The sequence below is a fragment of the Pavona decussata genome, unplaced genomic scaffold (assembly GCF_977016875.1).
Source record: "Pavona decussata unplaced genomic scaffold, jaPavDecu1.1 SCAFFOLD_223, whole genome shotgun sequence".
Lineage (NCBI taxonomy): Eukaryota > Metazoa > Cnidaria > Anthozoa > Scleractinia > Agariciidae > Pavona > Pavona decussata.
Window position 1 is genome coordinate 3,968,981 of NW_028145628.1, and position 12,409 is coordinate 3,981,389.

General features: G+C 39.9%; 2 protein-coding genes across 2 annotated transcripts in view; one reads left to right on the top strand and one right to left on the bottom strand.

Moving 5' to 3' along the window:
- LOC146459256 (uncharacterized) overlaps nucleotides 1-5,800 on the bottom strand; it is a 43,787-nt gene extending 37,987 nt beyond the window's left edge. The window contains exon 1 of the mRNA XM_085089809.1: nucleotides 5,625-5,800. The gene's annotated coding sequence lies outside the window, so the exon portion shown is untranslated. The remainder of the gene's footprint in view (nucleotides 1-5,624) is intronic.
- The window catches only part of LOC146459257 (A disintegrin and metalloproteinase with thrombospondin motifs 9-like), a 70,975-nt gene that overhangs the window by 19,278 nt on the left and 39,288 nt on the right, over nucleotides 1-12,409 (top strand). The window contains exons 2-8 of the mRNA XM_085089806.1: nucleotides 5,810-6,058; nucleotides 6,162-6,529; nucleotides 7,378-7,537; nucleotides 10,047-10,240; nucleotides 11,430-11,513; nucleotides 11,716-11,840; nucleotides 12,139-12,179. Coding sequence (XP_084945932.1) covers nucleotides 5,902-6,058; nucleotides 6,162-6,529; nucleotides 7,378-7,537; nucleotides 10,047-10,240; nucleotides 11,430-11,513; nucleotides 11,716-11,840; nucleotides 12,139-12,179 — 1,129 coding nt within the window. The 5' untranslated portion in view covers nucleotides 5,810-5,901. The remainder of the gene's footprint in view (nucleotides 1-5,809; nucleotides 6,059-6,161; nucleotides 6,530-7,377; nucleotides 7,538-10,046; nucleotides 10,241-11,429; nucleotides 11,514-11,715; nucleotides 11,841-12,138; nucleotides 12,180-12,409) is intronic.

The following is a 12,409-nucleotide window of genomic DNA, read 5'->3' on the forward strand; positions in this document are numbered from 1 at the left end:
CACACAAGTTTCAGCTAAAAGTTTCAACGTGTAACGGCCGGCGGCTTAAGGGTCCCGGTCATTGTTGTCTGGAGGTCCCGCGGGTAACGGTTCAGGTCCCGTTCTGACTCGGACCACTTGGATTTGCTTGACAGAATGTGTTTAACCCTAACCCAGTGTTCAACATCCTTAGCCACGCTGGTAACAAATATCGTTTGTTTTCTTTCTATGAATTATAGTGTCCCTATCGCCACCAACATTGTCATTTTTAGTTAAACCAGTTGAGCTAAAAGGGTTTAGTAATTCCTCACAAACAAGTAAGATTACATGGCTTTATATGTCTTCTTTGTGTATCTGAGGAAACTGGTTTTCAATTCATAAATTTCGAAGTAGGAGGGCGATGATTCAGTTTGATGTTGGTTAGGAGAGGCAGGTTTGTGGAGTGGTTAGGGCGCCGGACTTAAAAGTTCAAGTCCTGTTCTGACCGCTAACAGGAGTTGCTTCTCGGTAGTTCCGAGTTCATGTCCTCGGCTGCGCTTCTAAATAGCCAGCTGGTCTGCCTCCTGCCAGTTGGGATTTTTAACCATTTTATTTTCAATTTCAATTGTTTCTTTGTAGAGTTCAATGCTCGGCCCCACTAGCACTTGTGCTATAAACACTGCCGAGAGTAAATTAAGGTTACCTATTTTATTTTTATTTTACTATTTATAAACTTTTCTGAATCTCTGACCTCAGTGACATAAGAGAAGAACAACCTAACCAGTATCATGAACAAACAGGAATATCAAGCCACTCCTGAACACGCCTTTCCGTGTAACAAATCGTCTGCAATCTAGCATCAATGTCTAACTTTCCCTTCGAAACAAAAAAAAGAACGTAAAAATTATCAAACAAGTCATGTGCCTTTGACACCCGCTGTTCTGAGAACGAATGACAGTAGGAAGCGCTGAACTAAGATTACGTAGTATTGCTGCTTATATGTACCACATACTGCGATTTGATAGACAACTGGAAAAAAGGGAAGGATTGGAACTTGCCGAAAGAGGCCGTTGATCCCGGGAAGATAACTAGATGTTTCATTTGGAAGCGTATTTAAACTAAAAAAAGTGATGCAATTCGTACAAAATATCGGAGTTCAAAACAAAAAGCACAACCAGAAAGATATTGCTAAGTAGCTTTAAATCTGAATGGTCACGGTGAAAATGTTAATCGACCAAGCTAAAAAGCTATCGTCACATTACAAGAACGATATGATGACTGTGACATTATACGCCAGTATCTGAGAAAAAATGCCTTGCTTTGCGTGCAGAAAGCACTAGAAATGCTTCTCCTTTCCAGCGCACCGGACGTAAGATTCAAGTTTTATTCATCCGGCTTTGAAAAACTCAATGCGATCAATTTTACTAAATCGGTTAATCGTGTCTCATTACAAGACATTTTTCCTTTCGCGCACCGGCCGACCTGGGTAACCAACACTGCGCATGTCTTCTCTTCAGCGATTGGTTCTCTGGCCAAGAGAAATTGACCACAAAGGATGGTGCTTGCCGGACATTTCAACCGAAACACACAGGTCCTTTGTTAAATTTTCTCGCTCGTATAATGTTTGTGAGTGCGTGTGGCTACTCTGTGAGCATTTATCCGTTTGCTTACTGAAAACTAATGCCTCTACATGATGCGTGGAAATTTCAGCTCAAATAACTTGACTTTACTCAAGTGGATCTAAAGACAAGCAGTTCTTAGGTGGGTCCTAACGTGTCAGAAACTTCTAGCTTTTTTGCCGTTGCGTTTTGCGTTGCGTGCAGTATCAATAACTTAATATGCAAGTATTTTAAGTTAGTCTAGCATAAAATGCTATTCTTAAGAAATCAGCTTATAACCCTGCGGCTTAAATGATGGAGTGCGCGCGAGAAATTCAACTCCGTAGCAATATCTAAATTGTGAAATTATCTTTGTTTGAACATAAACATTTTACAGGATTAGAGAAAGGAGAAAGTTGGCTGTCGTTTAAAATTTTAATTTCACAAACAAGAAAGTTTCTCGAAGTGCATGACAAATTTAAAAACTACTACTGTCATTACTATTGTGAACAATTGCTAATTGCCAATTCTTATCTCGTCTTATCTTATAGACAGATTTGATTTAATTAATATCGGTTTTAGGATAACATGGATGTCTTATTTATAGTTTTGAGACGACTCGCAACACGCGGTAACTGGTAAATATGAGTGAAATACAAGGAAATATCCATGCCACCCAAACGAATCCACGGAAAAACAACACTTAAAAAGTATTTCCGAATGTCAAGGAGATGAAATGAAACGAACCTTCGTGTTTTACGAAAAAATGTCATAACATAGGCGTTTGATGAATGTTTTTAGTTTTTCATGGTTTTTAGGTCGCCGCTTTGACCCGTAAATGCATCCTTTTATTTTAAACAAGGAAAACACGATTTTTTCATTCTATAAGCTAAACTAAAGGGATCATCCTCATAAACCGCAAAATACCTTCGGAGTTGTTTGTGAAATGGAATTTAGGGTTTTACTTTTAACTGGGAAATTACCGGACAATGTGAATTGTGTTTAAACATATCGTCTTACTCGAAACTCGCTGTAAATTGCGGGGCGTTAGCTGCACGCGTGCTTGCCGTGGTATCACGTTGGCCATTGCTATTTTCGGTAGGACCTCGAGTGAAACTATTTGGACAGTGGACAGCTAACTTGTGTCACTCGACGAGTGAGGCCTAGTGAGAACCAGCGCGCCTTTTCTAAAAGAGGCAACTTCATATAAATATCCCCTCTGTGTCTACGTGTAAACTGAAGAAGCGCAGGAAGTAGGGAAGACAATTTATTTTCTTTCCTTAAACCGCCAACAGGGAACTTCTTTAAAACCGCCAGAGCTTATAGCAATTGAGGTATGTTACGGAAATACTGTTTAAAGTATTCACGTTCAACGTTGAGATTCCTAAACATATAAATTTACCTAATTTTGATGGACAATAGCAAATGCGCTAAAACGATCAGTTTAATAAAGGTGCTATGGCTGAGGATACACCTGATTACGAAGATTATAAAGAACATCTTTGTGATGATCGGGTGTCCTTTTTGTACCACCAACAAGCAGTCTGGTTTGACCGTTCACCGAAGAAGGAACGTAATTCGAAGGTTTGAGGTATTTACTGGGAAAATTAACACCCGTTTTGTCTATCGCAATGATTGATGAGTATTCCACAATGATGATGATTTGAAAAATAAGTTGAAGAACTCGTCAACTTTATCAGCACTTTTAGTGATCACGTTATAAATTCCTCTTTCAGTCGATGAAGCAAACTTAGGCAGGAAGTTAATGAGAAATCAGGAAGCGATCGATCACCAGGGTAAAGAGTCGCAATACTGTACCAAATAACGAAATACTCTCAACGTGAACAATAGTAAATGTGACAAGGGCAATAACTGTAATTAACAGTAGGTGTCTATCGCGGTTGTCGCTGTTGCAGTGGACTGATAAACAGACATAATGTTATGCCACTGGAAAGACAGTGTTGTCCAATGGAGAAAAGAAGACGGTACAATCAGACAATAACAAGTCCTTGAAAGGTCACTGGGCCAGAACACAAAAATTTGAGTTTGAGTCGATGCATGTAAATCTGCAAGACAGGACCTCTGCTACGAAGCACTAATTGTGAATCCGGCTTCTAAACTCACTTTTGCACACCGCCCCGGCCGCGGCTCCACTGAAGACTTTCTCTCAAAATGCTTCACCGCCGTTTTGCGGTCGGTTCACCCGAACGTAAAGAAAATCCTTCTAAAGACGGTAAAATGTAATTAGATTTCTGCTGGAGAATAAAACCTTTTTAGTTCAAATCGGCTTTGTTTTTGTCATGTTAGGAGCCACAAAATCTGCGGTTGGGTTTCAAAGTGCGACAAAGTCGGTCAGTTTGCAAGTTTACCGCCGGTTGCCGAACGCGAAAAATTCCAAACATGTTTGTTTTTGTGTAAAACAAACAGATCTTCTTTTTACTAAGTCTGTTAAACATGTGTAAATTGAAGGTGAGCTTTTTAATGCGACGAAATCAAAACTGTAGTATGCTTGCGATCAAAATAAATCAATCGATCCGTAAAGCCACCAAAGAAACCGCCGACAGTCTCTATCGTTGATCGCCGGCGCGACAAGTGTTAGCATGTTCCTTTTAATTTTTCCCGCGAAATTTTAAACAAATGCGTGCATCTTAATTTAAGTCCAGTTATGTCTGTTATAAAATGCGCTGTTTAGACTCTCTTTGGTTTATACGATAGAGAGCCGAAAGGCTGCATATTCGTAAAGATACTTTTTCCCGATTGCCGCTTTCACTGATGTTTTGAGCAACTCGATCTTGGTCTATAACAATTTCCGGTTTCTTTTGATGAAAGAAATGGCTCCGCCGATCTGAAAAGGTTATGTCTGAAAGTTTCTGGGATCTAAATCCCTTGTGTCACCCAAAAAGACATCCAAACAGAAACAACAAACCGAGCACAAGATGGTTATTGCAAAGGATATACTATATGAGATGATGACTGCCAAATGCGCCTGTTAGCGCTAAAAAATGACACGTATATTTTGCTTTTTCTGTTTGGCAACTCATCATCCCATTTATATAAACGCATTTTAAATCGATTGCATCTGAACTTAATTTGATTACACCGAGGTATTTATAAGTTATATTGTTAATGCGAGAACTCCATTCCGGATGACCTTAGACAAAAATTGTTCGTTATTAACATGTGTCGATGATATAACTGAATTCAGAAGTTTTATTTTGTAAAATTCCATGACTGCATTCACGTGTCGAGTGTCAGTAGAAGAGTAAACATAGCTCGATGTCCTGAGGTTAAAAGTTTTCGGTTAACTCGCAGATGCCAACCACAAAATTTAAAACTATATTTTCATAAAAAACACAGAATACAAACTTTACCGAACTTCTCTGACTCCTGATCAGTTTTCTCTGGAATGAATTAATTTAACCCCATGGTTTATTTTGAGCAAAGTATCAATGATACGTCACGCAAATACAGGATACTATGTATTAAGAAAGTCTCAAATTGTTATCTTTTCTGATTCCCTTAAACGTACGCGACAAGGACTGATTGCGAGATATAATATCCATTATCGATGTTATCGGAATTTTGGGGGGGGAACTTCGGACCTGTGCAATATTTGTCGTATCTACCTCCGGGCCGCTCAAGTTTCGGCCCTTATAATCCGTCGGTCTAAATATTTACCTTTACTTGCGGTCAGTAAAACTCTTTTAAAAACTGAAACAGAACAGAATATTCCCCTGTGTTGCGCAACCTTATCAACGAACAATTTAATACCTTGGGTTGTGACAGTGTGCTTTGCCTGCTCTGTAATACTGCCTGGTTGATATGTTTTCATTGTGTTGTAAAAACTATCAAATGTTTTTTATGGCAGTCTTTTCAACGCGTGAGCGACAGAGGGCAGCTAAAGTTGACTAACCGTGTCATAACTACAACTTCGTCTATCAGTACCTAAACCATGCCCTAGCCACAGCACGGTTTGTTTACGTGCGATTCATTTATCACCTTAACCTGGTATTTGCATTATTTCACTGACATAAATAAATACAAGCTGAAGCCCAAGCTCAAACTCACCTACAAACGAGAGAGAAACTATAAAAACAAAATCTTCGTCAAGCCAGAGAAAGGAACTAGAACTTCTGTAACTTGTACTGGCTTAGTTTGTTATTCACTCATAAACTGGAGGAATGAATCGTTAAACAGACCCCACAACATACAGTGTACACATTTCTGACTCAGAACTTTCATTTTGTCACCAGGTGATTTGTGTCATCGCATTTTATGTACGTCGCTCCAGACACGCTGGTTTCTGATTGGTTATTTGGCTGGGCTCTGTGGGCGTTCCTTCATAATGTCCGGTCTTGTAACTCTCAGTGAAAATCCCTGGAACTCGATCGACATACAAGCACACCGTAAAACCTGTACTATGAAGAGACTCTACTGTGTTGTTTTTATAATTGTTTTGATTTGCCACGTTTGCGCAGCGACAGAAAAGAGGCCCAGTAAAGGTAAGGCAAATCACTAGCTTTTACGCGCCAGATAAGAATATTAATTCAATGTGGCACTCGTGTGTATATGATATAATTATATTTGCCCGGTGTTCTCCTTCAGGTCGCGCGCGCTATCTTATACCAAGTGATTTCACCAACAACAATGGGCGCTTTCAATACGAGATAACGACAGTGGAGCGGGTAAACCGGAATGGACAACGCTACTCGCCTCATAGACATTTTATGAATTATGGACAAAGCGGTCTAAGAACAGGGACCCTTTATTATAGTCTTGCCGCTTTTGGACGTTATTTTAATCTCCGATTGGAGCGCGATGATAGTTTTGTATCACCTCTGCTCACGGTGGAACACGTTTACAACGATGCGCGCAGATTGCCATTCGCTGGAGACTTGCGGCACTGTTTCTACCGCGGGGATTTACAGGGGGATCACAACTCAACAGCCGTATTTAATTTGTGCAATGGGCTGGTAAGTACACTGCTTCCCTAGTTCGTTAATTAATTAAGTCGCTATGTTTTGTCTAAACCGTGTGGTAAGATTGAGTACTGCAGTATTAGTAACGCTGAATTCCGCGCACTTTCAGCCGCTGAAGCTCAAATATTTATCAGCACCTTGACGTAATTTCAATTCCATTTTGACCAAGTTCATGCGATACTCGTACATGTGACGAAAACATTTGGTAAAATTATCATTTTCAGGCGGCATAACCTTGTATTTATTTACTCAATTAACGATTCCTGAGCATTGTAAGCAATGCCGCGGACATTTGACAAGTCTGTGCATTTATTATGCTTAGGCTTGAGTACAAACAATAAAGTCACCTTTTATTAGGCGGATTTTCGTCTTAGTAAAATGAGCGCTTTATTAGAATTTATGCTCGTCAGCACAGTTATCCAAACATTTTTTGTCAGCGGCTTGAGTTTAGCTGTGGTTACCGCTTCGAATTTTTGAGTCTGAATTGAACCGGAAGCCAGCGGCTGCGGCAAATGACCCCCTGGTAATCAATACGAAAGATTTTACACTTCTCACGCACCATCTTCCAGGTCTGACAGGTTACAAGACAACCTCATAGATGTCCTTTGTGTTTAACCGTACCTTGTGGTATAAATATTTAATTAGCTTATAAAATCTCGAGTAGCGACTTCCTATTTGCCGAATCCTTAATTAATATATATTAAAAAGCACAGATCGCCGGCAAAAAGTCAGTGAATTAACTCCGCGCTATAAAAGAGAAGAGCATATAATGTTGTTGTTGTGTCCTTGTGTGTTTTTCTTTTTTACATCATGTTACACAATTTACCACTCGTATTTTTCAGCGAGGTTCTTTCGTTTCAAGCAACGAGCGTTATTTTGTTGAACCTGTCGACGAGCAAAAGACAAATGCAAGCACAAATTTCAGGAAATTCCATATCGTGTTTCGCCGTCCTACTGAAAGCAAAGATGACCTTAGTAACGGTTCAACGTGTGGTGTGAAAGGTAAGCTTCCATTTCATAACATCAGACAGTCTTCGTGCCTCCACGCGCGCCTCCAAAACACAACACCCAAAGCCGTCCGCTGCGTTTGTATTGGCCGCGAGATTTTCCGCAATCCAACGAGTTTATCTTCATAGAGAAAGTTTTTTTGTTACTAGAAGAATCACTCTGACATTGCCGCCGCTACTTAGTCTGGAAACATGCACCAAATCAGACGGGCATGGCCTCAGCAAAAAAAAAATTATGCCACAAGTGCACTGATAGCGCAGCTAATTGTTTGTTTTATGTGCTGCAACATGTGAAAACAAAGAGCCCCAGTTGATAGCAGTTCAACGAAGTTTGTGGTCAGAGTTTGTCAGTATCAAACGAATAAGTACTGTAATTCACGATTCATTTAGAGCAAATTCCCTTTGCGCATTACCTGTCGTTTGTTTTGCTAGCCTTGGACGCCTTTTTGTTAGTGCGTGCAGGCGCGAGAAGATCAAAATGCTGGAAGACCAAGAGATGTACTTGATCAATATCGATCGATAGCTTATCACAGCACGAAGCTCTCTTGCCCTTGATCTTTTAAATGCCCACGTGACGATTACAAAACAGATACGATCACTGAAAATACTTTGTTAGTTTACTTAGTGTCTTTAGCTGTCTGAACCTGCGCTTAACTCTTATCCTTTATGTCTGTTCCTGTGTGCCACCAGGGCTTTTATCTGTTTATTCCTCCTGTGAAAAGATGTTGCAACAAGGTAAAATTTGCATACTGGAGAGCTCAAAGCCTCCTGTTCGATCTTTTTCACCAACTGCTCAATTAATTGCCAATCCTTAAATCCTGAAAGGAAAAGATTTTCTGGCAACCTGTCAATTGCATGAGGTCACAGTCTTAATTTAAGATGACGCATACCTCAGATTTTCTAAATAAATGTTTGTTCCAAAAACACAATGTTTTTTTTCCTGCAAGTTACAATGTGCTTTTCTGTTAAATCTAAAATACAGCAAACGCGTTTGGCTGTCAGAACTTTGGCCAAACGTTTACGGAGAAAGGAAATGCAATGTAATGCTTCCAATGGTATATACCAGTCACCTCTGTTATCGTTTGCGGAAAGAATTTTTCTTCGCTGTGAATTATTTAGCAGATGGTATCAAACCACCATCGCAGCATGAAAATCATTGACAAATTACTGAAGCTCAAGCTGTAGTCAAACCGCAAAACTGAAAGTTACCTACAGTTCACAACCGCAGACGTTTTACATCGGCGTGCATATTTTTTCTGCAAAGTATTTCGCTCGTGTTTTCGTGATGACGGCATAAGGGGATTAGTCTGTGAAGAACATGTGCGTACGCAACGCATTTTAACAATGTATTAAGACGCTTTCGTGATCGATTTTAAATGACGGCGATAACATGTTATGCTGTAACTGATACCCTCTTTAACGCCTTGTCCTGTAATTAAACCTCTTAAACGACTCCTCTTCAAGTCTAGAGACTCATTCTGTCCTGAGAGTATGAAAAAACGAAGAGTACCACAGCAAAAAAAAATTATGTTCAAACAGTCACACTGCAAGATTTACCCACGAACTCAGCAGTTAAAACGAATCACACCAGTTGGGCTAATGTAGGTGTAACTGCGTTCTGGGCGATTGGAGCCACGATTCATACAAGTGACCCTCTAGAAAAATCATCCGATCAGCATTGTTTTGAGAGAGACTTATATCACGTCCTTTTGCAGCTTTCGCTGTCAGCACGAGTGCTTCAGTTTAGTTTGAGAGGTGTATTGAGGTGACTGATATATGCCCTGTTATTAGCTCACTACAGCAGTATGTTTTGCTGTTATTAGATATGCAATGGACTTGAGGGGCATTATCATGGGGATTTTACTTGAGTTTGATCAAATTGTACAAAATATTTGACAAATTCCTTTGCTCAAACGTGCCCCAAGAGATTTCTAGAGGAAGAAACAAGCGATAATCAGTTTATAGTGATTGTCCGGCACGAATGGGAAGAACTTGAAAAAAAATTAACTATCCATTTCCGTCATAACGATCTGCAGCCAAAGATGAGTAAGACTATTTTCTGTGCACTGACTGTTAGAGAAAGCTATAACAAAACTCTTCCATCATTTCAACATCTTTATTGATCCATTGATACAAATGTACTTTTTTATTTATTCTATCAAAGTGACACTAAAAATAGTTTCTTGAAATACATTTGCTCCACTCACCTCCTGCTGGTAACAATTTGTCACGGCGCAGTTTATGCCTTCATCGAGCACTAGATGGAATTGTTAAAGAAACTAAGTTCAAAAGTGAAACATACCAAAACATTCCTACTTTATGTTGTGCTCACTGGAACAAACGTTTTCTTCAAGCAGCACGTTCATCAACGTCAGTTGTATCTTACCCTGAGGCAGGCAGACACGTGTCTCCTTCCAGCTGATCAATGTAGTCTGTTAACATAACAAGCATTATTTCTTTGAATATCATTAACTGCTGACGTTTCTTAAATCCACTGTGTTTAGATACTGACATGCATCTATCGCTACTGCGGGGACAGCTCACACACCACGCAAACAGCAGCAAAGGCCCGAGAAGAAAAAGAAGATCGATCGATGAGAGTTTTGTAGAAACATTAGTTGTAGCAGACAGGACAATGGTGGATGCGTTTGGAAGCAAGGCAGATTTACAAAGCTACATTCTTACTCTCATGGGAGTGGTGAGTAAAAAGGAATGTAGCAGATAATGATATCGCACGTTATAAACCTCACCACAGACTCATCGGGCACTTCATCTAAGTTCCAATGAAACAATTACGTTGACTATTTTGTTAATATTTTCTGTTCTTTTGGCCTCGTTTAGCCCGGCCATAGCTATTTCCCCTAAACCTACCTAGACCTAAACCTGGACCTAATACTGAATGAACGAATAACTCCATGACCTCGTTTTTTACTCTCTCACTATTTCAACTCTTTTTGACGTCATAAGGTCAATACGTGGTTCGAAGTACCTTCAGTAATGAGAAAAGAACACATCCGGTTGCCGACCGAAATGCCCAGGACGTTGATTTACAACATAGGTGCATGGTCTGCGTAGTGTAATTTGATATACTCCCCCACCACTAATCACTGATGGATTATCATTAAGAAAACTAAATGATGCTCCCGAGGGTGATCCCGAGAGTATTCCCCAGCGTGTACGATACAAAGGGAGTTTCATGTCGTTTGACGTCGTTTTGGTGACGTACGAGGTGTTTTGTCTCAGAAACAGATAAACACGTTCTTATCTATGGGTATACTTTCAACCAAAATCAGCGAAATCGCGACCTCCTGGCTTCATGCGCGCTTTAAGACGTTTCAGCAAGTACAACAACGTGCACATGCAGCCATACACATTCATATCCGCACATTACTCAGCAAAAGGTCTTTAAGGGACGGTAAATCAATTACTATTTGATGATAATTTCTGTCGCGTGCGTGCCCACGCGACCATATCCGCCACGCACTGGCGTCAGCTTGACTCTTTCTGACGTCACTGGGCACGTGCCACGTCCACCACGAGTAATGCACGTTAACTAACAAGTTCAACGCAAGAAATGATTAAGGTTAATCGGACCTGACAGGGAAATCTTGATACCTTAGTTACACTAACTTGCCTGGAGCTCAACAAAGCTGCTGCTTTAACCGACACTCAGAATCTTTACTGATGACGTAGTTTCAGTCCTGATCAGATAAACTCCGTACCGTCATGATCGAAGCAAGCCAGATGCTACATTACGTCAATGAAAAATTTGTATCCGCGACTTTTCTTGGCAGCTAAACTCTCGAACCCCCCCCCCCCCCCACCCTTTTTTTTTTTAATAAGTGTGTTAGCTAACGCTTTGTTAACGCTCATGTCCTTATTTTAAGGTTTCTCAAGTTTATCGCGATAGAAGCATCGGGAATCCTGTAAACATTGTAGTAGTGAAGATTGCCTTTCTAGAAACAAATGAGGTAGGGCTGTGCACTGATACAACTTTATTTGTATGTGATTCATTTACATAAAGACAAAAATTGAAAAAGTACGATAAATCTTGTGCCTTAAACATAACGTAGGAAGAAGGCAAAGCGGCTGCTGTGTTTTTTAACTCTATGAAGCAGACACCTGTCGTCAACGAAGACTGTAACATGTCGTGAAATTTTTTGTCAATTTCAGCCTGGTATTCATATTTCTTCAGAAGCTTCGCGAACGCTGAAAAGCTTTTGCCGCTGGCAGAAAAAAGTGATGACGAAACATCGCCAACATCCCGAACACCACGATACTGCAATTCTGTTAACAAAGTAAGATTTATCTTTTGAGGTTTTTCTTAAATACTACAGAAGCGAAACAGGCTATTTCCGAGTTGCTGTGAACCTCATTATGAAAGCGAGGCTACGTGCAAAGTTTTTGTTATAAAAATTAGTTTTCATTCATATACAAACAAAACTAATTTTCATATGAAAAGCTTTTGCACTTAGCCTCGCTTTCATAATGAGGTACACAGCAACTCGGAAATGGCCTACTGGTTTCAGTGGCTTATTTGAATTATTTTGGTTGTTCCAAATTAACCTCACAGTTTCTAATTTGTTTCTAATTTAGGAGGAATATATGTCGTTCACCTGGGAAGTGTGATACGTTAGGTAAGTTCAGTACAAGTTTTCTTTGTTTGTTTTATTTTTATTTTTTGCCACCTATCTCCTGACTTCTCCATCCTAAAGCTGACAGTTTATTCGTTACAAGTTCATTCTTAAAAATGGAGTTGGGGACGGTAAGATCAGCTTTAATTTGAGGACGAGGAAAATAATTTCTCTTGCATGAAGATTTTTGGTTTAAACGACCTGCGACTCTGCAAAGACGCTGAAATTAAAGC